Genomic DNA, 24698 nt, shown 5'->3' on the forward strand with positions numbered 1-24698 from the left:
GGACAGCAGCAGCGAGGGGCAGGGACAGCAGCACCAGCGAGGGGCAGGGACAGCAGCAGCAGCGAGGGGCAGGGACAGCAGCAGCACCAGCGAGGGGCAGGGACAGCAGCAGCGAGGGGCAGGGACAGCAGCAGCAGCGAGGGGCAGGGACAGCAGCAGCAGCAGCGAGGGGCAGGGACAGCAGCAGCACCAGCGAGGGGCAGGGACAGCAGCAGCAGCAGCAGCAGCAGCAGCGAGGGGCAGGGACAGCAGCAGCAGCGAGGGGCAGGGACAGCAGCAGCAGCAGCGAGGGGCAGGGACAGCAGCAGCAGCAGCAGCGAGGGGCAGGGACAGCAGCAGCAGCGAGGGGCAGGGACAGCAGCAGCAGCGAGGGGCAGGGACAGCAGCAGCAGCGAGGGGCAGGGACAGCAGCAGCACCAGCGAGGGGCAGGGACAGCAGCAGCACCAGCGAGGGGCAGGGACAGCAGCAGCACCAGCGAGGGGCAGGGACAGCAGCAGCACCAGCGAGGGGCAGGGACAGCAGCAGCAGCAGCGAGGGGCAGGGACAGCAGCAGCAGCAGCGAGGGGCAGGGACAGCAGCAGCACCAGCGAGGGGCAGGGACAGCAGCAGCACCAGCGAGGGGCAGGGACAGCAGCACCAGCGAGGGGCAGGGACAGCAGCACCAGCGAGGGGCAGGGACAGCAGCACCAGCGAGGGGCAGGGTCAGCAGCAGCACCAGCGAGGGGCAGGGTCAGCAGCAGCACCAGCGAGGGGCAGGGACAGCAGCAGCAGCAGCGAGGGGCAGGGACAGCAGCAGCACCAGCGAGGGGCAGGGACAGCAGCAGCAGCGAGGGGCAGGGACAGCAGCAGCAGCAGCGAGGGGCATGGACAGCAGCAGCAGCAGCGAGGGGCAGGGACAGCAGCAGCAGCAGCAGCGAGGGGCAGGGACAGCAGCAGCAGCAGCGAGGGGCAGGGACAGCAGCAGCAGCAGCGAGGGGCAGGGACAGCAGCAGCAGCAGCGAGGGGCAGGGACAGCAGCAGCAGCAGCGAGGGGCAGGGACAGCAGCAGCACCAGCGAGGGGCAGGGACAGCAGCAGTAGCAGCGAGGGGCAGGGACAGCAGCAGCAGCAGCGAGGGGCAGGGACAGCAGCAGCACCAGCGAGGGGCAGGGACAGCAGCAGCAGCAGCGAGGGGCAGGGACAGCAGCAGCAGCAAGGAAGGACCTCAGCTTTAGGCTGGTGTGGGCGACTTGGTGGTGTCCTAGAGGCCCCGTGCTACACTACCTCCCTCCCGCTACTACAACTTCTTGAATGGAACCCCTCCATCACCTCCCCCCCCCCTCCCCTCCCCTGCCCCCACCCCTACCCTGCCCCCACCCCTCCCCTGCCCCCACCCCTCCCCTGCCCCCACCCCTCCCCTGCCCCCACCCCTCCCCTGCCCCCACCCCTACCCTGCCCCCACCCCTACCCTGCCCCCACCCCTACCCTGCCCCCACCCCTACCCTCCCCTCCCCACCCCTCCCCTGCCAACCCCTCCATCTCCCTGCTTGTCTCCCATTGGTCCCCGGTCCGTCTGTACTCTCCTAACTGTACTCGCCGATGTGTCGTTGCGGGGTTGAGCTTTAGGTGTTGGTCCCGCCTTCCTTGTGTCACTCACCTGCAGTACATACTGGCTGGTGTGGGTGGTCTGGTGAGCTGGACACTGCTCACAACAAGATTACATGTTGTGACAGCATTAGAACATTCTTGTCTCAGAATATTGAAAAGGACACAATGTCCAGTGCCTTATCTTCCCTGTGTACCCACCTAGTTGTGCTTGCGAAGGTTGAGCTCTGGCTCTTTGGTCCCGCCTTTCAACTGTCAATCAACTGGTGTACAGGTTCCTGAGCCTACTGGGCTCTATCATATCTACACTTGAAACTGTGTATGGAGTCAGCCTCCACCACATCACTTCCTAATGCATTCTATCCGTTAACAACTATGACACTGTAAAAGTTTTTTCTAACGTCTCTGTGATTCATCTGGGTACTCAGTTTCTACCTGTGTCCCCTTGTTCGCGTCCCACCCGTGTTAAACAGTTTATATTTATCTACCCTGTCAATTCCTCTCAGAATTTTGTAGGTAGTGATCATGTCTCCCCGAGCTCTCCTGTCTTCCAGCGACATGAGATGCACCCTCCCTTCTCTCACCCCCAGCACCCCCCCCCCTCTAGGAAAGTGCGGGATGTTGCTATAGCAACGTCTGGCGCCGGCTCCGTGGATGCCAGCGGCCGCCACCACGTTTGTCTCCATGGAAATTAAGGATTTTGTTATGATAGATACGCTCGTGTTGCTCAATGTGTTCCACCAGGGCCACGGTGTGTGTGTACTCACCTAGTTGTGCTTGCAGGGCTTCACCTCTGCTCTTGCGGCCCCGCCTCTCAACTGTCAATCAATCATCTGTTACTAACTATTTTTTACACACACACACACACACACACACACACACACACACACACACACACACACACACACACACACACACACACACACACACACACTCTCACACACTGGAAGCAGCCCGTAACACCTGTCTAACCCCCAGGTACCTATTTATTGCTAGGTGAACAGGAGCATCAGGGTGAAAAAACTGCCCATTTGTTTTCCGCCATCGCCGGGGATCGAGCCCGGACCCTAGGATTACGAGTGCCAAGCGCTGCCCACTCAGCCACAGGCCCCCCTAGCCTGTGTGTGCGCGTGTGCGTGTGGCGGGGGGGGGGGGGGTGGTAGGAGGAGCGGTTGTAGCACTGATGAAATAGCAGCAGTTGGCCTTGTGTAGCGGTGGCGTGTGTAGGGGTGCGTGCGTGCGTGCGTGTGTGTGGGGGAGGCACTCGCCTGCTGTGGCACTCACTCGCGCCCAGTGTGACCTCGCGTCGGGGTCAATCATGTAGTTAAAGAGTCACGAGCTTCACGTTTGTGTGTGTGTCTCACATACGTGGCTCCATATCTCGGCCAGTAACTAGATAAATATTGGTGTTGTACGTCTGGTAATATTGTGGGGACCCGAAGCCTCGGAGAAGAGATATTAAGGCATGCAGGGAAGACCTAGTGGATTCTCCCTGAATAGTTGTACAAATTTTTAAATATGTGGAATGTAATGTAAGTATTTACACGAGTGGTGGTAGACTGGTAGGTGGAGGTATACTGGTAGTCTGGTGAGTGGTGGTATACTGGTAGCCTGGTCGGTGGTGGTATTCTGGTAGCCTGGTGAGGTGGTGGTATACTGGTAGCCTGGTGAGGTGGTGGTATACTGGTAGCCTGGTGAGGTGGTGGTATACTGGTAGCCTGGTGAGGTGGTGGTATACTGGTAGCCTGGTGAGGTGACCTGCTGAAGTAGGCTTTATTGCATTCAGCCTGGCTGCAGGCGATGAGTCACAATACCGTGGCTGAAGTATGTTGACCAGACCACACACTAGAAGGTGAAGGGACGACGACGATTCGGTCCGTCCTGGACTACAATCGACTTAAGAATGGTCCAGGACGGACCGAAACGTCGTCGTCCCTACACCTTCTAGTGTGTGGTTCAGCCTGGATCCTAATGATTTCCTGTCTGCGAGGGAAGCAGTGGGAAATTGCCGGGTGATCGTCGCTGCAGAGCAGACACCAGTGGGTTTTAGACTTGCAGATGGAGTCGTGGTGGGCAAAGTCTGCACTGCTGGACGGGGTGCTGACACTTGGTGGTGGGGAGGGAGTTGTCGTAGCGCAGAGAGCACTGTCGGAGCTCGTGGGATCGTTGCTGCTTCACTTGGAAGGGCGGAATCTTGATGCCGAAGCAGTGGAGACCGTGTGTGGCAGCCTGGCGCCAGATTCATGAAGCAGTTACGCAAGCACTTACGAACCTGTACAGCTATTCTCTATCTTTGGCGGGTTTGTTTGCAATTATTAAACAGTTAATGAGCTCCGAAGCACCAGGAGGCTGTTTATAACAATAACAACATTTGATCGGCAAGTTTTCATGCTTGTAAACTGTTTAATAGATATACCCAAAGCCGTCAAAGATTGAGGAAAGACGTACACGTTCGTAAGTACTTGCGTATCTGCTTCGTGAATCTGGCCCCAGGTTAGCCGCGGCTCAGACGGTGAAGGATATCTTCACGGTGGCCCGCTGCATGGTCGCCGTCGGTGTCGGGGCCCCACACAACATAACGTCCAGTACCCTCGAGGTTCGGAGTTTCCTCCTCAATGTTGGTAATGATCTCCGTTTGTTTTCGGTCAGCGATGCAGCGGCTGGTCCCGCTGATCAAGACTGTCCGGTCGGCGGTGTACTGAGGTGGGGAGAGAGAGGACACAGGTGCTGTACTTGGCCCAGTGCACCGCCATCGATTTTTTTGGATTTTTTCGAGGTCGTCCAGACACGAGAGAGAGCACAATGTTCTCTTCTTGACCCAGGTCGTGGGTGTTATGCTGGCGCCTTCTTATAGGGTCTTCAAGACGTTGATTTTGGTGAAAGAGTAAAGGGCAGCACCTCACAACACTGGCGGTGGGTCACACTGGTGGTGGGTCACACCGGTGGTGGTAGTGTGAATAGTTCCGTTATGAGTATTTCTGGCTGGTTATTCGACTTTTATGAGAATGTCTTCAAGAATATGTGCACTTCTTACATGTTGGTGTTGTGTAATATGCACATAATATGCTCAAGATAACCTCAAGATAATATATCCACTCCCAATTAAACCCAGATGTAACACCAGTCAGAGGGATACAAGCCCTAAAAGTATGTGTGTGTATATATAATATATATATATATATATATATATATATATATATATATATATATATAATATATATATATATAATATTAGACATACACACACACAGGATGAGTCAGAAGAACGTGAAGAGATAATGACCAAACCACTCCATCAGAAGATGGAGAAACCACTCCATCAGATGATGGAGTGGTTCCTGTATTATCTGATGGATGGTTTGGTCATCTTGTATATATATTTGTGTGCGCGTCAAACCTGCGCATGAACCAATCCAACGATCCCACATTTAATTACGTTGCCCGGAAGCCAGTATTTATCCAGGACTTTCTTCCCTGGCTCTAAACTTCTTTAAAATATATCCATTGTTTCGTGTTCTATTTAATGTTGATATATTTAAAACATTGTTCATATTTCCTTTGATATATCCTATATGTCCATATACATTCTCATGAAAATATAATGAAATACTTTGATAAGTATTTTATAATATATTCACGAGAGAGGTTTCTCATTCCTGAGATTAATGTTGCTCTGTGTGTGTTACCCGTCCTCAGACCAAGTCCAATCCATCCAGCGGTCGACCCCACAGACGCATTCATTAATTTTAACATGCTGTTCATTCAAAACAAAACTTTTCTCAAATATATATTAATATTATTATATATTAGCATATTGTGCATATTTAGTCATAGGTTAAGTTAGGAGTTTAAGTTCTGTTGGCGATTATTTGTAGTACGTGGGTGAAGCATTTACAGCGTTGTGGTTCGAACACAAGTCGTCAGTGAAGCACTTGTTCCGGAAGTGTTCGGACGTCAGCAGTTGTGAGTCGTGTGTAAACCGTTTTTCATTTATAAACACCTGGGGGGTTGGCGGGTGGATGGAATGGTCTTTAGGCCTTTGTTTAGAGGACGGGCTGTTGTATGTGTTCAAGTTCATGTTCGGTACTGAGACTAAAAGTGAACACAGCCACACCTGCCTACACTGCCCACCACACCTGCCCACACTGCCCACCACACCTGCCCACACTGCCCACCACACCTGCCCACACTGCCCACCACACCTGCCCACACTGCCCACCACACCTGCCCACACTGCCCACCACACCTGCCCACACTGCCCATCACACCTGCCCACACTGCCCACCACACCTGCCCACACTGCCCACCACACCTGCCCACACTGCCCACCACACCTGCCCACACTGCCCACCACACCTGGAGCCACACCATGTGTGTTCTTCCACAGAAATACAGCCTTGAGAGAACACTAAGAACGCCTCTCCCCGCTCACACAGTTTTATCTAATCAAAGTTCACGTTTTTACAAGTCTTACGTTATTCCAAATAACATTACCTTCAATTTGGTGTTTTGAGTGAGGGTGGTGGTGTGTGCTGGAGGAGGTATACTTACAGTATTGTTTGGTTAGGCTTACCGTAAATGAGATAAGCTGATAGGTGGGAGTAGTGAGGAATGAGGCGTGAGGGAGTGTATGAGGGAGGCGTGAGGGGGCGCATGAGGACTCACTAATCATGTTCTCACGCCAGGGCCAATATGGGTCACTCACTGAGGAGTGAGGTGGTGTGAGAAGTGTGGAATGTAACACTGCAGTGACCTGAGGGCGTCCGGGGGCGTGTGTACCGTGCTGGAGATGAAGCGGTACACTGGTAGCACGTGAGGCGCCGTGATGGTACACCGGGCACTCACGGTACACCTCGAGTGCCAGTGTCTTTAAACTTGATGGTACACCTCGAGTGTCAGTGTCTTTAAACTACTGGTGCATCTGGAGTGCCAGTAGCCAAGGCCGTAGCCTGTCCCTAAACGGATGCAGCAGCCGTGTAAGGGCCGGTGACGGCGGCCCCTGGCACTGTGAGGGACACACAAGGACGGTGTAGGCCCCTAGCACTGTGAGGGACACACAAGGACAGTGTAGGCCCCTGGCACTGTGAGGGACACACAAGGACGGTGTAGGCCCCTGGCACTGTGAGGGACACACAAGGACGGTGTAGGCCCCTGGTACTGTGAGGGACACACAAGGACGGTGTAGGCCCCTGGCACTGTGAGGGACACACAGGAACGGTGTAGGCCCCTGGCACTGTGAGAGGGACACAGGGATGGTGTAGGGTCCCTGGCACCACCAGGATGGGCTCTGCCTGCACCTGCACAAAAGACGACTCTGTGGAGGACTCGTCGCCCAAGGCCAAGACCAATGGCCATGTCCTGGAGAACGGTGGCCAACATGACGCAGGTGTGGCCCACAGCGGCCACCTCGGAGATGTGGCCCACAACGGCCACCTCGGAGATGTGGCCGGGTTGGCAGACGAGACCAACAACATCGGGAATGGCGTGGCGGTGTCGAACACGGATCCTCTTAAGCCCTGGAGGGAGCTGCAGCAGGCCAGCAGGAATAGTCTGCTAGTTCTGACACCCCCTAACACCCTCGCCCCTCCACCTGCTCGTCCTGCTCAGCCCCCCCACCACCACACGGCGTCAGAGGAAGGTAGGTGTCTCCCGCCACACTATTTGTTCACACACACACACACACGACACATTTACACCAAGATGTCAGAGTTACTGTATTGACCATATTGTGGCCTCGAGGGGGTACTAGAGCATGCACGGGTCTACCTTCATGACTGTGGCCTCGAGGGGGTACTAGAGCATGCACGGGTCTACCTTCATGACTGTGGCCTCGAGGGGGTACTATAGCATGCACGGGTCTACCTTCATGACTGTGGCCTCGAGGGGGTACTAGAGCATGCACGGGTCTACCTTCATGACTGTGGCCTCGAGGGGGTACTAGAGCATGCACGGGTCTACCTTCATGACTGTGGCCTCGAGGGGGTACTAGAGCATGCACGGGTCTACCTTCATGACTGTGGCCTCGAGGGGGTACTATAGCATGCACGGGTCTACCTTCATGACTGTGGCCTCGAGGGGGTACTAGAGCATGCACGGGTCTACCTTCATGACTGTGGCCTCGAGGGGGTACTATAGCATGCACGGGTCTACCTTCATGACTGTGGCCTCGAGGGGGTACTAGAGCATGCACGGGTCTACCTTCATGACTGTGGCCTCGAGGGGGTACTAGAGCATGCACGGGTCTACCTTCATGACTGTGGCCTCGAGGGGTACTATAGCATGCACGGGTCTACCATCTTCATGACTGTGGCCTCGAGGGGTACTATAGCATGCACGGGTCTACCTTCTTCGTGACTGTGGCCTCGAGGGGGTACTAGAGCATGCACGAGTCTACCTTCTTCGTGACTGTGGCCTCGAGGGGGTACTAGAGCATGCACGAGTCTACCTTCTTCGTGACTGTGGCCTCGAGGGGGTACTAGAGCATGCACGAGTCTACCTTCTTCGTGACTGTGGCCTCGAGGGGGTACTAGAGCATGCACGAGTCTACCTTCTTCGTGACTGGCCTCGAGGGGGTACTAGAGCATGCACGAGTCTACCTTCTTCATGACTGTGGCCTCGAGGGGGTACTATAGCATGCACGGGTCTACCATCTTCATGACTGTGGCCTCGAGGGGGTACTATAGCATGCACGGGTCTACCTTAGTCACCGTGAGAAAGTAAACAACTCATTAGTTTAGTGAAAACTTTAATAAGATTGTTATTGTTAATGTTTCTATCAGTGACATTTATTAATACTAGAAACACACCTGGCATCAAACACCTGGTACACACGTGGCGTGATAAACCTGGTACACACCTGGCGTGATACACCTGGTAACACCTGGCGTGATACACCTGGTACACACCTGGCATGAAACACCTGGTACACACGTGGCGTGATACACCTGGTACACACGTGGCGTGATACACCTGGTAACACCTGGCGTGATACACCTGGTACACACCTGGCATGAAACACCTGGTACACACGTGGCGTGATACACCTGGTACACACGTGGCGTGATACACCTGGTAACACCTCAGTGACCTTACACCTCAGTGACCTTACACCACAGTGACCTTACACCTCAGTGACCTTACACCTCAGTGACCTTACACCACAGTGACCTTACACCAGTGACCTTACACCAGTGACCTTACACCACAGTGACCTTACACCACAGTGACCTTACACCTCAGTGACCTTACACTACAGTGACCTTACACCAGTGACCTTACACCACAGTGACCTTACACCTCAGTGACCTTACACCACAGTGACCCTACACCAGTGACCTTACACCAGTGACCTTACACCAGTGACCTTACACCTCAGTGACCTTACACTACAGTGACCTTACACCAGTGACCTTACACCACAGTGACCTTACACCACAGTGACCTTACACCTCAGTGACCTTACACCACAGTGACCTCACACCAGTGACCTTACACCACAGTGACCTTACACCAGTGACCTTACACCTCAGTGACCTTACACCAGTGACCTTACACTACAGTGACCTTACACTACAGTGACCTTACACCAGTGACCTTACACCACAGTGACCTTACACCACAGTGACCTTACACCTCAGTGACCTTACACCAGTGACCTTACACCAGTGACCTTACACCTCAGTGACCTTACGCCAGTGACCTTACACCAGTGACCTTACACTACAGTGACCTTACACCACAGTGACCTTACACCAGTGACCTTACACCACAGTGACCTTACACCACAGTGACCTTACACTACAGTGAACTTACACCTCAGTGACCTTACACCACAGTGACCTTACACCACAGTGACTTTACACCTCAGTGACCTTACACCACAGTGACCTTACACCAGTGACCTTACACCTCAGTGACCTTACACTACAGTGACCTTACACCAGTGACCTTACACCACAGTGAGCTTACACCTCAGTGACCTTACACCACAGTGACCCTACACCAGTGACCTTACACCAGTGACCTTACACCTCAGTGACCTTACACCAGTGACCTTACACCACAGTGACCTTACACCACAGTGACCTTACACCTCAGTGACCTTACACCACAGTGACCTCACACCAGTGACCTTACACCACAGTGACCTTACACCAGTGACCTTACACCAGTGACCTTACACTACAGTGACCTTACACTACAGTGACCTTACACCAGTGACCTTACACCAGTGACCTTACACCACAGTGACCTTACACCACAGTGACCTTACACCTCAGTGACCTTACACCACAGTGACCTTACACCACAGTGACCTTACACCTCAGTGACCTTACACCAGTGACCTTACACCACAGTGACCTTACACTACAGTGACCTTACACCTCAGTGACCTTACACCACAGTGACCTTACACCACAGTGACTTTACACCTCAGTGACCTTACACCACAGTGACCTTACACCAGTGACCTTACACCACAGTGACCTTACACCAGTGACCTTACACCACAGTGACCTTACACCACAGTGACCTTACACCAGTGACCTTACACCAGTGACCTTACACCACAGTGACCTTACACCAGTGACCTTACACCACAGTGACCTTACACCTCAGTGACCTTACACCACAGTGACCTTACACCAGTGACCTTACACCAGTGACCTTACACTACAGTGACCTTACACTACAGTGACCTTACACCACAGTGACCTTACACCAGTGACCTTACACCACAGTGACCTTACACCAGTGACCTTACACTACAGTGACCTTACACCACAGTGACCTTACACCAGTGACCTTACACCACAGTAACCTTACACTACAGTGACCTTACACCACAGTGACCTTACACCACAGTGACCCTACACCAGTGACCTTACACCACAGTGACCTTACACCACAGTGACCTTACACTACAGTGACCTTACACCACAGTGACCTTACACCAGTGACCTTACACCACAGTGACCTTACACCTCAGTGACCTTACACCACAGTGCCCTTACACCAGTGACCTTACACCACAGTGACCTTACACCACAGTGACCTTACACTACAGTGACCTTACACCACAGTGACCTTACACCACAGTGACCTTACACCACAGTGACCTTACACCACAGTGACCTTACACCACAGTGACCCTACACCAGTGACCTTACACCACAGTGACCTTACACCAGTGACCTTACACCACAGTGACCTTACACCACAGTGACCTTTCACCACAGTGACCTTACACCAGTGACCTTACACCACAGTGACCTTACACCACAGTGACCTTACACCACAGTGACCTTACACTACAGTGACCTTACACCACAGTGACCTTACACCACAGTGACCTTACACCACAGTGACCTTACACCACAGTGACCTTACACCAGTGACCTTACATTACAGTGACCTTACACCACAGTGACCTTACACCAGTGACCTTACACCTCAGTGACCTTACACCTCAGTGACCTTACACCACAGTGACCTTACACCACAGTGACCTTACACCTCAGTGACCTTACACCACAGTGACCTTACACCAGTGACCCTACACCACAGTGACCTTACACTACAGTGACCTTACACCACAGTGACCCTACACCAGTGACCTTACACCACAGTGACCTTACACCAGTGACCTTACACCACAGTGACCTTACACCACAGTGACCTTACACCAGTGACCTTACACAGTGACCTTACACCAGTGACCTTACACCACAGTGACCTTACACCTCAGTGACCTTACACCACAGTGACCTTACACCACAGTGACCTTACACCACAGTGACCTTACACCAGTGACCTTACACCTTAGTGACCTTACACCACAGTGACCCTACACCAGTGACCTTACACCACAGTGACCTTACACCAGTGACCTTACACCACAGTGACCTTACACCACAGTGACCCTACACCAGTGACCTTACACCACAGTGACCTTACACCACAGTGATGATTCTTGATAGTTCTCTTAATTCCGCCATTTTTTCGTATTAAATTCTGTACTGACGCAAAGTGTGTCAGTAATTCTACTGCGAGTTTACATACAGTCTAGTCTACGTCAGCATGTGGAGTCGACTTCCACCGGTGCTGTAGACGAGCCTAAGCCTACCACTGGTAACGTGTGGCCGAGCCTAAGCCTACCACTGGTAACGTGTGGCCGAGCCTAAGCCTACCACTGGTAACGTGTGGCCGAGCCTAAGCCTACCACTGGTAACGTGTAGCCGAGCCTAAGCCTACCACTGGTAACATGTAGACGAGCCTAAGCCTACCACTGGTAACGTGTGGCCGAGCCTAAGCCTACCGCTGGTAACGTGTGGCCGAGCCTAAGCCTACCACTGGTAACGTGTGGCCGAGCCTAAGCCTACCACTGGTAACGTGTGGCCGAGCCTAAGCCTACCACTGGTAACGTGTGGCCGAGCCTAAGCCTACCACTGGTAACGTGTGGTCGAGCCTAAGCCTACCACTGGTAACGTGTGGTCGAGCCTAAGCCTACCACTGGTAACGTGTGGCCGAGCCTAAGCCTACCACTGGTAACGTGTGGCCGAGCCTAAGCCTACCACTGGTAACGTGTGGCCGAGCCTAAGCCTACCACTGGTAACGTGTGGCCGAGCCTAAGCCTACCACTGGTAACGTGTAGCCGAGCCTAAGTCTGCTAACCATATTGGATGATCCGTGGATGTGAAGTTCTTTGTAATGATGGTAGAGGGAGCGACTTGAAGACTTGGTAATGGTGTGCACTTAAGGGGTGAGTGTGTGAGAGAGAGGGGGCTCTGTCCCTCACAAGTGGCAGTAAATGGGGGGCCGGATCTGTCCTCGTCCCCCCTCCCACACCAGGGGGAGGGGGGGGGGCGAGAAACTGGGAGGGGGGATTTTTTGTCTATCCACCACAGACGCGCCTATTCATTTATACAATAGTGACCAGCATGTATACGGCTGCTGCTGTCCTCCATGGGTAGGGTTAGTGGTGTGACGGTGCTGGGGACACGTGTGACGGTGCTGGGGACACGTGTGACGGTGCTGGGGACACGTGTGACGGTGCTGGGGACACGTGTGACGACGGTGCTGGGGACACGTGTGACGGTGCTGGGGTCACGTGTGACGACGGTGCTGGGGGACATGTGTGACGGTGCTGGGGACACGTGTGACGGTGCTGGGGTCACGTGTGACGACGGTGCTGGGGGACACGTGTGACGGTGCTGGGGACACGTGTGACGGTGCTGGGGGCACGTGTGACGGTGCTGGGGACACGTGTGACGACGGTGCTGGGGACACGTGTGACGGTGCTGGGGACACGTGTGACGGTGCTGGGGACACGTGTGACGACGGTGCTGGGGACACGTGTGACGGAGCTGGGGACACGTGTGACGACGGTGCTGGGGACACGTGTGACGACGGTGCTGGGGACACGTGTGACGACGGTGCTGGGGACACGTGTGACGACGGTGCTGGGGACACGTGTGACGGTGCTGGGGACACGTGTGACGACGGTGCTGGGGACACGTGTGACGACGGTGCTGGGGACACGTGTGACGGTGACGAGGGTGCTGGGGACACGTGTGACGGTGCTGGGGACACGTGTGACGGTGCTGGGGACACGTGTGACGACGGTGCTGGGGACACGTGTGACGGTGCTGGGGACACGTGTGACGGTGCTGGGGACACGTGTGACGGTGCTGGGGACACGTGTGACGACGGTGCTGGGGACACGTGTGACGGTGCTGGGGACACGTGTGACGACGGTGCTGGGGACACGTGTGACGACGGTGCTGGGGACACGTGTGACGACGGTGCTGGGGACACGTATGACGACGGTGCTGGGGACACGTGTGACGGTGCTGGGGACACGTGTGACGACGGTGCTGGGGACACGTGTGACGACGGTGCTGGGGACACGTGTGACGACGGTGCTGGGGACACGTGTGACGACGGTGCTGGGGACACGTGTGACGACGGTGCTGGGGACACGTGTGACGACGGTGCTGGGGACACGTGTGACGACGGTGCTGGGGACACGTGTGACGACGGTGCTGGGGACACGTGTGACGACGGTGCTGGGGACACGTGTGACGACGGTGCTGGGGACACGTGTGACGACGGTGCTGGGGACACGTGTGACGACGGTGCTGGGGACACGTGTGACGACGGTGCTGGGGACACGTGTGACGACGGTGCTGGGGACACGTGTGACGACGGTGCTGGGGACACGTGTGACGACGGTGCTGGGGACACGTGTGACGACGGTGCTGGGGACACGTGTGACGACGGTGCTGGGGACACGTGTGACGGTGACGACGGGGCTGGGGACACGTGTGACGGTGCTGGGGACACGTGTGACGGTGCTGGGGACACGTGTGACGGTGCTGGGGACACGTGTGACGACGGTGCTGGGGACACGTGTGACGACGGTGCTGGGACACGTGTGACGACGGTGCTGGGGACACGTGTGACGACGGTGCTGGGGACACGTGTGACGGTGACGACGGTGCTGGGGACACGTGTGACGGTGACGACGGTGCTGGGGACACGTGTGACGGTGACGACGGTGACTATCCGCACTGTCAGGTCCTGCGTCTTATTGATTTTCTGAGCTCCCCGGCTGCTGATCTGTTGTCTTGGCAGCTGGCTACCAGTGTTGGGTCTACCAGTGTTGGCCCTCCTGGCTACCAATGTTGGGTCTACCAGTGTTGGCCCTCCTGGCTACCAGTGTTGGGTCTACCAGTGTTGGCCCTCCTGGCTACCAATGTTGGGTCTACCAGTGTTGGCCTTCCTGGCTACCAGTGTTGGGTCTACCAGTGTTGGCCTTCCTGGCTACCAGTGTTCGCCCTCCTGGCTACCAGTGTTGGCCTTCCTGGCTACCAGTGTTGGGTCTACCAGTGGTGGCCTTCCTGGCTACCAGTGTTGGCCCTCCTGGCTACCAGTGTTGGCCTTCCTGGCTACCAGTGTTGGCCTTCCTGGCTACCAGTGTTGGGGATACCAGTGTTGGCCCTCCTGGCTACCAATGTTCGGTCTACCAGTGTTGGCCCTCCTGGCTACCAGTGTTGGGTCTACCAGTGTTGGCCCTCCTGGCTACCAGTGTTGGCCCTCCTGGCTACCAGTGTTGGGTCTACCAGTGTTGGCCCTCCTGGCTACCAGTGTTGGGTCTACCAGTGTTGGCCCTCCTGGCTACCAGTGTTGGGTCTACCAGTGTTGGCCCTCCTGGCTACCAGTGTTGGGTCTACCAGTGTTGGCCCTCCTGGCTACCAGTGTTGGGTCTACCAGTGTTGGCCTTCCTGGCTACCAGTGTTGGGTCTACCAGTGTTGGCCTTCCTGGCTACCAGTGTTGGGTCTACCAGTGTTGGCCTTCCTGGCTACCAGTGTTCGCCCTCCTGGCTACCAGTGTTGGCCTTCCTGGCTACCAGTGTTGGCCTTCCTGGCTACCAGTGTTGGTCCTACCAGTGTTGGGGCTACCAGTGTTGGCCCTCCTGGCTACCAGTGTTGGCCTTCCTGGCTACCAGTGTTGGGGCTACCAGTGTTGGCCCTCCTGGCTACCAGTGTTGGCCCTCCTGGCTACCAGTGTTGGCCCTCCTGGCTACCAGTGTTGGCCCTCCTGGCTACCAGTGTTGGCCTGCTTAATACCTGCTTGATGGGGTTCTGGGAGTTCTTCTACTCCCCAAGCCTGGCCTCATAACTTGTGAGAGTTTGGTCCACCAGGCTGTTGCTTGGAGCGGCCCGCAGGCCCTCATACCCACCACAGCCCGGTTGGTCCGGCACTCCTGGAAGAAAACAGTCTAGTTTTCTCTTGAAGATGTCCACGGTTGTTCCGGCAATATTTCTTATGCTCGCTGGGAGGGTGTTGAACAACTTCGGACCTCTGATGTTTATACAGTGTTCTCTGACTGTGCCTATGGCACCCCTGCTCTTCACTGGTTCTATTCTGCATTTTCTTCCATATCGTTCACTCCAGTACGTTGTTATTTTACTGTGTAGATTTGGGACCTGTCCCTCCAGTATTTTCCATGTGTATATAATTTGGTATCTCCAAATCTAGGCCTTCCTGACGACTGGTTATCAGTGTTGGTCGTGGAAACGAGGATGTTAAACAAAACACAGGTTACAGGACACAATCATAGAAGGAAAGCAACATGTAAAAGCTCTGGGAATTATGATGTCTGACGACCTCACATATAATGAGCGAGCAAATATAGCGGCGGCTAGGACAATGATAGGATGGATTATGAGAACATTCACATCAGAGATCCCACAGTAATGCCGATACTATTTAAATGACTGGTGCTGTCCCGTCTTGAGTATTAGAGATCTTTGAATTGGAGGGAATACAGAGAACATATACGGCACGCATAGACACGATAAATCATCTGAATGATTGAGAATGTCTCAAAGCTCTCAAAATATACTCTCTGGAAAGGAGACGAGAAAGGTATCAAATAATATTTACAGGAAGATACTCTAGGACAGGTATCAAATTAGCACAGTAGAATACCAGAGCGAAATATTCGGAAGGAAATGCAGAATAGAACCAGTGAGGGGTAGAGGTGCCATAGGCACAATCAGAGAACACTGAAGATCAGAGGTCCACGGCTGTTTAACACCCTCCCAGCAGGCATTCGAAATATTGCTGGAACGAAGGTGAAAGTCTTCAAGAGGCACTTGAACAGGTTCTTGCAAGAAGTTTCAGACTAACCAGGCTGTAGTAGATATGTGGGCCTGCGGGCCGCTCCAAGCCTGTTGGACCAAGTTATCTGGTGGGCCAGCCTGTCCTCAGGCCAGGCTCGGGAAGTAGAAGAACTCTTGAAATCCTCTCCAGGTATACTCCAGGTGTATCCAACTTGAGCTTTAAGAGAGCTGGTAGATTCGTCTGTGTCTAAGGTGTATCCTGGGCACTATAACATGGGAGGGGCAGTTCTTGCTCCACCACCTCCCAACACTATCATGCTTTGTGATGCCAACATGTGATGGTATCCAAAGGAATTTAATTTCAAATGTTTTCTTTAGCAGCTAAAGCATTCGTTTGAATAACACTATTCAATGATTTTCTGAGTGTTACTACTATGTGCGCTCAATGCTAGGGGTGCACTCTGCGAGTCACAGTATATAATTCCTGTCTTTTTTTTGTTTTGTTTTATTCAGTGGCGAGATCAACCCGTCCTCAGATCAAGTCCATTCCCTCCCACGGTCGACCCCAAAGACGCATTCATAAATTGTAACATGCTGTTCATTCAAAACGGGAATTTTCGCAGGTATAAATTAATATTATAATATATTAGCATATTGTGCATATATAGGCATAGGTTGGGTTAGGTGTTTAGGTTCTGTTGGCGATTATTTGTATTTGTAGTACGTGGGTGAAGCATTTACAGCGTTGTGATTCAAACAAAATTCGTCAGCGAAGCACTTGTTCCGGAAGTGTTCGAACGTCAGCAGTTGTGAGTCGTGTGTAAACCGCTTTTCGTTCATAAACAGGGGGTTTGGCAGGTGCATGGAATCACTTTTGGATCTTTGTTTGGAGGACGGGCTGATCCATCCCATGCACCCGCCAACCCCCCAGGTGTTTATGAATGAAAAACGGTTTACACACGACACAACTGATTTCGTTCGAACACTTCCGGAACAAGTGCTTCACTAATGAATTTTGTTCGAACCACAACACTGTAAATGCTTCAACCATGTACTACAAACACACAATCACCAACAGAACCTAAACACATGATTAATGCCTATATATATACACAATATGCTAATATATTATAATAATTTATATTTGAGAAAATTCCCATTTTGAATGAACAGCATGTAAAAATTTATAAATGTGTCTGTGGGGTCGACCGCTGGATGGAATGGACTTGATCTGAGGACGGGTTGCATAAACAGGGGGTTTGATTGGTGCATGGAATGGACTTTAGGCCTTTGTTTATGAAGACGGGCTGGGCGAGGCATTTGCCTGTAAGTTGGGTTTGGGTCGTACTGGTGTAACACCTCTATAATGTAACACCACTATAATGTAACACCACTATAATGTATATACTAAACTAATAATGTAACTCTACTACTTATCCTGAGTAACACTTCCTATCGGTTGCACTTGGTAACACTGTTATTGAACACTGTAATATGAGCTGACATATGATGGTTACACCGGAACCAAAGGTACACTGCCAATAAGGAAATGCTACACAGGATTAAATACGCTGCCACCATCTGCCTGGACCATTGAGACTATATCAAGCAACGAGACAAGAAACATTGCTTGACTTGGAGAGTACTTTCTATAACTGTCATTAATTATGGCACGGTTGTCAGCCACTATATCCAAAAGGCTAAGAGGATTCAACAATTGACACAGATGGAAAATTTAACATGAGTTTATTGAGACCAAAATTATGCTAATCACCACTTATAAATCCTACTCTAACACTGTCCAAGAGTTAAGAAATTTGGACATGGAACAAAACCTCAGAGATCACACACATTACCTTAAGACCTCTGTCTCTCCATCCGGTGGATTCACTGTCACTCCCTGCTGTGCGATGTTCTCCACAGCCCTCTCTCGACCCCGGTGTCCCGCACTCTGTCTCTAAATCTCTACAGGACCAATATATATACACCCCACAAAAAAAGGGGGAAGGGGGAGATTTGCTGTTGCTACCTACACCAAAGATGCAAGAGGGTCGGGCCACACGTGCACAAACACTTAAGAATTTTCATTAAACTTGTTTGACATTCACCATACACTGTTCAAGAGAGGAACTATTAATTACGTGTGTGACTGACCTTTGACCTGGCTAAAAGGGGGAGATCCATGGATGTTTACACATAAGAATCTGGAGTCTAATTCCATTGCAATGTTTGACAAGAGTATCATGAAATATTACATATTTGAAACTAACTGACTAAGACTAACCCAGGAATTTTTTAATCAACATACAAGATAATCCGGAGGTCATCTGGGCTGACCTCTTGGAGAAGGCTTCCCTGGGTGAGAACTCTAGGGGGGGGGGGGGTCATGGGTGTTACACTGGCCCAGTCACTGAGACACTTCCGTGGTGCTGTACGTACGGGTGAAGATGGTATAACTATATCACCCCGAGCATCTGCTGCCTCTTCCCCTTCAAGAGAGCCGTCGGTGTCGTCACCCTCGGCTTGAGCACTCTTAACGGGGCTTTTCAGTTTTAACTGTTGTGGGATATTTTCCCAGCTGGCGTTTATTTGTGTTTAATTATTACTATTACTACAAAGTGAACTGTATATATAAAAGTTATCCTACCAGGTGTTTACCTGATCACACGTTTGATGGGTCATGTACATAACTTATTAATCAAATACATGATAATTATAATAAACTACTAAATAATGTTCTACTCTTAAAAGGAATTATTATTACAGCTAAAATGGATTAATAAAATGGTAATCATTGACCTCAGCCGTTTGGTAGTGTGAGAGCTGGTCCTCCAACTACTGACTTTGATCTGCCACATGTGGTCCGTCCTGGACCTGGTAATGGCGGCCCTGTTGTCCTTGTTAGAATAAGTGGGCGTCTGTACAGCTTCCTGTAGGCGTTAACAGCTCTCTGTCACTATCTTCAGTTCGTCAAAGATTACCTGCCGAATATTTACACCGTAACAATTGTACAACAATGTTATAATTAATATGTAACATGCATGAATGAAGATTGTGTAATTAGTAAAACCAGGCTCACTCTTGATTGGGTGTTGTCCTACTTCGTAACCGAATTGAATTTATCTAATGTTATCAGGCCTTCTAAAAAGAGATAAGTCGATCAAAACTGAAATAAAGGTACAACTCCTCTAAGTTGGTGAAGTCTCTATGGCACAATTACTGTTGGGCGATTGAAATATCAGATCGTTGTAGAGATCTGCTCCAGGACCTCTCTAGCAGCCTTCTTTGTTTACAGTGACCGGCACAGTCCCAGCCAGCTGCCTCGTCCTTGGCGTCTCCAGAAATATAGTTCTGTTTGCTAACTTATTGACTTAGGGAGGTAGACTTTAGTGTTATTGGTAATTATATTAGATCCAGTCATAGTGAATACTACTTTATTAATTCTAATGGTAGTTTAAAGATACGTGATGAGGCATAAATGAATGTTTTTATGACATAACGGATCTCCCATTCTCTATAATCTTTTTATGACTGACTAATGTAAATTATCAGCATCTTATAACGGTTACATGTAACACTAATATTATATTAACCCTAGAAGATACTGATTAATACTGACTAACACGTCCTACTGGTTGTACTTGGTAATACTTTATTGAGGTGAAACTTGGTGATACTAGTTATTGAAACATTGGTAATTTAGATGCAATGTAATAGGAACTGAAATATTGTATACCACGGATGATTATAACCGGAACCAATGGTAACTCTCCAAGGAAATGGTACACAGAGAACTTATTAATTAACCACTGCCACCATCTTGCCTCTCACTTAGCTATATCAAGCAATGAGGCAAGGCGCATTGCTCGACTTTGAGAGACCTTTTCTAACTGTCATTAATTACGGACCGGTTGTTAACAAAACTATACTCGGAGGAATTTGGAGGTTCCATTAATTGACACAGATGAAAAGTTTAACATGGGTTTCTTGAGAACAAAATATGATATTCACTAAACTATAAGTCCCTTATACCCTAACACTGGCAAGTGTTTACACATCACACGTGGAAAATATCAGAGAACACAAACATCATCATCTGGGTCCTGCTCTACGACCGGAGGGGGGGGGGGAGGAGAGAGAGAGAGAGAGAGAGAGAGAGAGAGAGAGAGAGAGAGAGAGAGAGAGAGAGAGAGAGAGAGAGAGAGGGGAGGGAGAGGCGGGAATTCACTGTGTCTCCTGAGGTCGGCTTGATGACCTGCGGGAATGGAACATGTGTTAGCTGCCAACACCCACACATGGTGTCAGCAAGGCGGACAGCCCGCCTGCTTTCATACCTCTCACTGTATTTCCCACTTCTATACTTCCCTTCACCTGTGCCTCTCCTTCCTTTTCACTTTCAAAAAAAAAAAAAAAAAAAATGACCTGCTGCCCCCACTCCCTCTGATCCAACACTCTCTAACTCCTAACTCTCCTACGGTGGTGTATATACAAGCTTTTGTCACGCCCCAAATCAGTGGGGGGGGGGGGGAATTTGGACTGTTGTGGGAAAGTTTGGTGTGGGCGTGTTCCCAGCTGATTCAGCCTACACAGGAAAAAGTGTTTTGCACACCTACTTCATCAACACTTCAAGGAGTCGGCTCCCCAGGGCGTGTGCAAAATCACTCAAGATGTACCATTAAGTTTGTTTACCAAGACCATCAGGATTATTAGTAAACATGGACAAGCTAACTAGGGTGTAGCCAGGAAATATTTCACTTAACTCTAGCTGAATCTGAGGTCACATGGCTGACCTTAGCAAGGAGGTCCCCATGGTGAGTCATGGGTGTACTTTCTCTGGGCGTTACAACAGGTTAGTGTCGGATTTCTGACAACTGTTTCAGTAAGTTAGCGTGGACACTATCTTGGCTTCATTTACTGGAGTTACTGATAGATCCCAGTTAGCAGTGGCCGACTGGCAGGCAGGGGCAAGAGGCAGGCAGGGGTAACATGTAGGCACGCTGGCAGGCAAGGGCAAGAGGCAGGTAGGCTGGCAGGCAGGGGCAAGAGGCAGGTAGGCTGGCAGGCAGGGGCAAGAGTCATGCAGGGAGGTAAGAGGTGCGTGTCGAGCAGGCGTGCCGTGCCCTGGTGGGCGTGAGAGCCGCCGCCCCCGCTGTAGTCCTCCACCAAGGCCACCCACCACACCCTGCACGCTGACCCCTTTACTCTTCTATAATTATACATGAACAATTTAAAAGTCAGATCATGTTTATGACCAAGAGAATTACACCGCGCCCCCTTGTTATTATACCCCTGTATGTCGCTCCGTACCTGGAGCATCGTACCTCACCAGTACGTGTGAGGGGGGGGGGGTGAGGGGAGAGTTACCTGGGGGTACCAATAACAATCTTTTTGACGCTAGTTACACAATTAATAATACCATATTGCCAGTAATATTTGTCCCCAAGCCTGAGCCGCATGTGTACAGAGTCACTCCAAGCATTTCTCCTTTAACCATAAGAGAAATGTGTGTTTTGACTCACATGTAGTGTTGCATGGTTTCCTCTTTCAGTATACCTCTCCGGGCCACTTCTGTCTGTGCCTCAATATTTCTTATTTTGCTTCATATTTCTCTCTTGGTTAAAACACGCTCAATGTCAACTTGTGGTGGTGTTGTGCGGCGTTTGGCCAGGTCATCCGCCACCTCGTTGAGCACTATTCCAACATGAGATGGAACCCACATAACTTTCACGTTGCAACCTTTTAGCTTTGCATCATTTATCATTTTTATACAATCCTCAACTATGGACATGAAGACTGGATGTCGACTATTTAAGGAATCAAGTGCTCCTCGGCTATTGACAAATAGAAAAACGAATTTGTCGACTCGACGTACTTCCTCCAAACACGCCAGAATGACCTCCAGTTCAGCTTGTGTTGATGATATATAATTACTAAGTCGAAGTTCAGTTTTCCTGTCCACAGTTCCAAACTCAGTATATTCCCTTATTAGGACACCACACCCTGCCCTGCCATCCTCCGCCACCGACCCGTCACAATATACATGTAAACTATTGCCTCTTGGTAACCCAGATATCATGCTTCCATACACACACTGTATCTGTCCCGGATCATGATGAATCTTTTTCACCTTGAAAGGTACAATTTCCAGTTCTACCTGCTATACTCTCTAGGGAGGTGACCCACAACACTGTCGAGAGGATTTGTAACAGTCAAGTGCATTGTATTCCCTGAGGTCATTAGTCAAGCCTCTCGTGTGGCATGTCTCTCTCTGTGTGCTGGAAGTCTCCATGTGCTGGAAGTCTCCGTGTGCTGGGAGTCTCCGTGTGCTGGAAGTCTCCGTGTGCTGGAAGTCTCCGTGTGCTGGAAGTCTCCGTGTGCTGGAAGTCTCCGTGTGCTGGAAGTCTCCGTGTGCTGGAAGTCTCCGTGTGCTGGAAGTCTCCGTGTGCTGGAAGTCTCCGTGTGCTGGAAGTCTCCGTGTGCTGGAAGTCTCCGTGTGCTGGAAGTCTCCGTGTGGCTGGAAGCGTCCGTGTGGCTGGAAGCGTCCGTGTGGCTGGAAGCGTCCGTGTGCTGGAAGCGTCCGAGTGCTGGAAGCGTCCGTGTGGCTGGAAGCGTCCGTGTGGCTGGAAGTGTCCGTGTGGCTGGAAGTGTCCGTGTGGCTGGAAGCGTCCGTGTGGCTGGAAGCGTCCGTGTGGCTGGAAGCGTCCGTGTGGCTGGAAGCGTCCGTGTGGCTGGAAGCGTCCGTGTGGCTGGAAGTCTCCGTGTGCCTGGAAGTCTCCGTGTGCTGGAAGTCTCCATGCGCTGGTGTAACATGCATGACCCCCCCCCCCTTCCTTAGAGTTCACACCCAGGGAAGCCTTCTCAATGAGGTCAGCCCAGATGACCTCCGGATTATCTTGTATGTTGATTAAAAAATTCCTGGGTTAGTCTTAGTCAACTAGTTTCAAGGATGTAATATTTCATGATACTCTTGTCAAACATTGCAATGGAATTAGACCCAGATTCTTATGTGTAAACATCCATGGATCTCCCCCTTTTGGCCAGGTCATAGGTCAGCCACACTCGTAATTAATAATTCCTCTCTCTTGAAGAGTGTATGGTGAATGTCAAACAAGCTTAATTGAAATATTTTTAAGTGTTTGTGCACGTGTGGCCCGACCCCCCTGGCATTTTTGATCTAGGTAGCAACAGTAAATCTCCCCCTTCCCCCCTTTGGGGTTGTATATATATGGGTCCTGTAGAGACTTGGAGACAGAGTGCGGGACACCGGGATCGAGAGCGGGTCTGTGAAGAACATCTCACTGCCAGGGAGAGACAGAGGTCTTAAGGTAATGTGTGTGATCTCTGAGGTTTTGTTCCATGTCTAAATTTTCTTAACTATTGGCCAGTGTTAGAGTAGGATTTATAGTGGTGTTTAGTATAATTTGGTATCTCAATAAACTTTTGTTAAATTTCCCGTCTGTGTCAATTGTTGAATCCTCTTAGTCTTTTGGATATAGTGGCTGACAACCGTCCCTTAATTTATGACAGTCATAGAAAGTACTCTCCAAGTCAAGCAATGTTTCTTGCCTCGTTGCTTGATATAGTCTCAATGGTGAAGGCAGATGGTGGCAGCGTTATTTAGTCCTGTGTAGCATTTCCTTGTTGGCAGTGTACCTTTTAGTTCCGGTGTAACCATCATATGTCAGCTCATATTACAGTGTTCAATAACATTGTTACCAACTGCAACCGATGGGAAGTGTTACTCAGGATAAGTAGTAGCGTGTACATTATTAGTTTAGAGTATCCATTACCTGGTTGATGGGGTTCTGGGAGTTCTTCTACTCCCCAAGCCTAGCCCGAGGCCAGGCTTGACTTGTGAGAGTTTGGTCCACTAGGCTGTTGCTTGGATTATAGTGGTGTTACATTATAGTAGTGTTACAATGGTGGCAGCGGTGGGATTCACGCTGTCACTCCCTCTGTGAGATGTTCTTCACAGACCCGCTCTCGATCCCGGTGTCCCGCACTCTGTCTCTAAGTCTCTACAGGACCCATATATATACAACCCCAAAGGGGGGAAGGGGGAGATTTACTGTTGCTACCTAGATCAAAAATGCCAGGGGGGTCGGGCCACACGTGCACAAACACTTAAAAATATTTCAATTAAGCTTGTTTGACATTCACCATACACTCTTCAAGAGAGAGGAATTATTAATTACGAGTGTGGCTGACCTATGACCTGGTCAAAAGGGGGAGATCCATGGATGTTTACACATAAGAATCTGGGTCTAATTCCATTGCAATGTTTGACAAGAGTATCATGAAATATTACATCCTTGAAACTAGTTGACTAAGACTAACCCAGGAATTTTTTAATCAACATACAAGATAATCCGGAGGTCATCTGGGCTGACCTCTTTGAGAAGGCTTCCCTGGGTGTGAACTCTAAGGAAGGAGGGGGGGGTCATGCATGTTACACTGGAAGTCTCCGTGTGCTGGAAGTGTCC

The 24698-nt window shown here is 51.2% G+C and overlaps 1 protein-coding gene across 13 annotated transcripts in view; it reads left to right on the plus strand.

Annotated features, from left to right (window-relative positions):
* The window catches only part of LOC138352350 (adenylyl cyclase-associated protein 1-like), a 299780-nt gene that overhangs the window by 205587 nt on the left and 69495 nt on the right, over positions 1–24698 (plus strand). For 2 of the 13 annotated variants that reach the window (XM_069304742.1, XM_069304744.1), the window contains exon 1: positions 6275–7222. The exons of 9 other annotated variants lie outside the window; for them this stretch is intronic. In XM_069304742.1, coding sequence (XP_069160843.1) covers positions 6865–7222 — 358 coding nt within the window. In that variant the 5' untranslated portion in view covers positions 6275–6864. Of the gene's footprint in view, positions 1–6274; positions 7223–24698 lie in introns of those variants that run through there. 2 more of the 13 variants (XM_069304741.1, XM_069304743.1) reach the window with 2 other exon arrangements.

This window comes from Procambarus clarkii, chromosome 53, assembly GCF_040958095.1.
Source record: "Procambarus clarkii isolate CNS0578487 chromosome 53, FALCON_Pclarkii_2.0, whole genome shotgun sequence".
Lineage (NCBI taxonomy): Eukaryota > Metazoa > Arthropoda > Malacostraca > Decapoda > Cambaridae > Procambarus > Procambarus clarkii.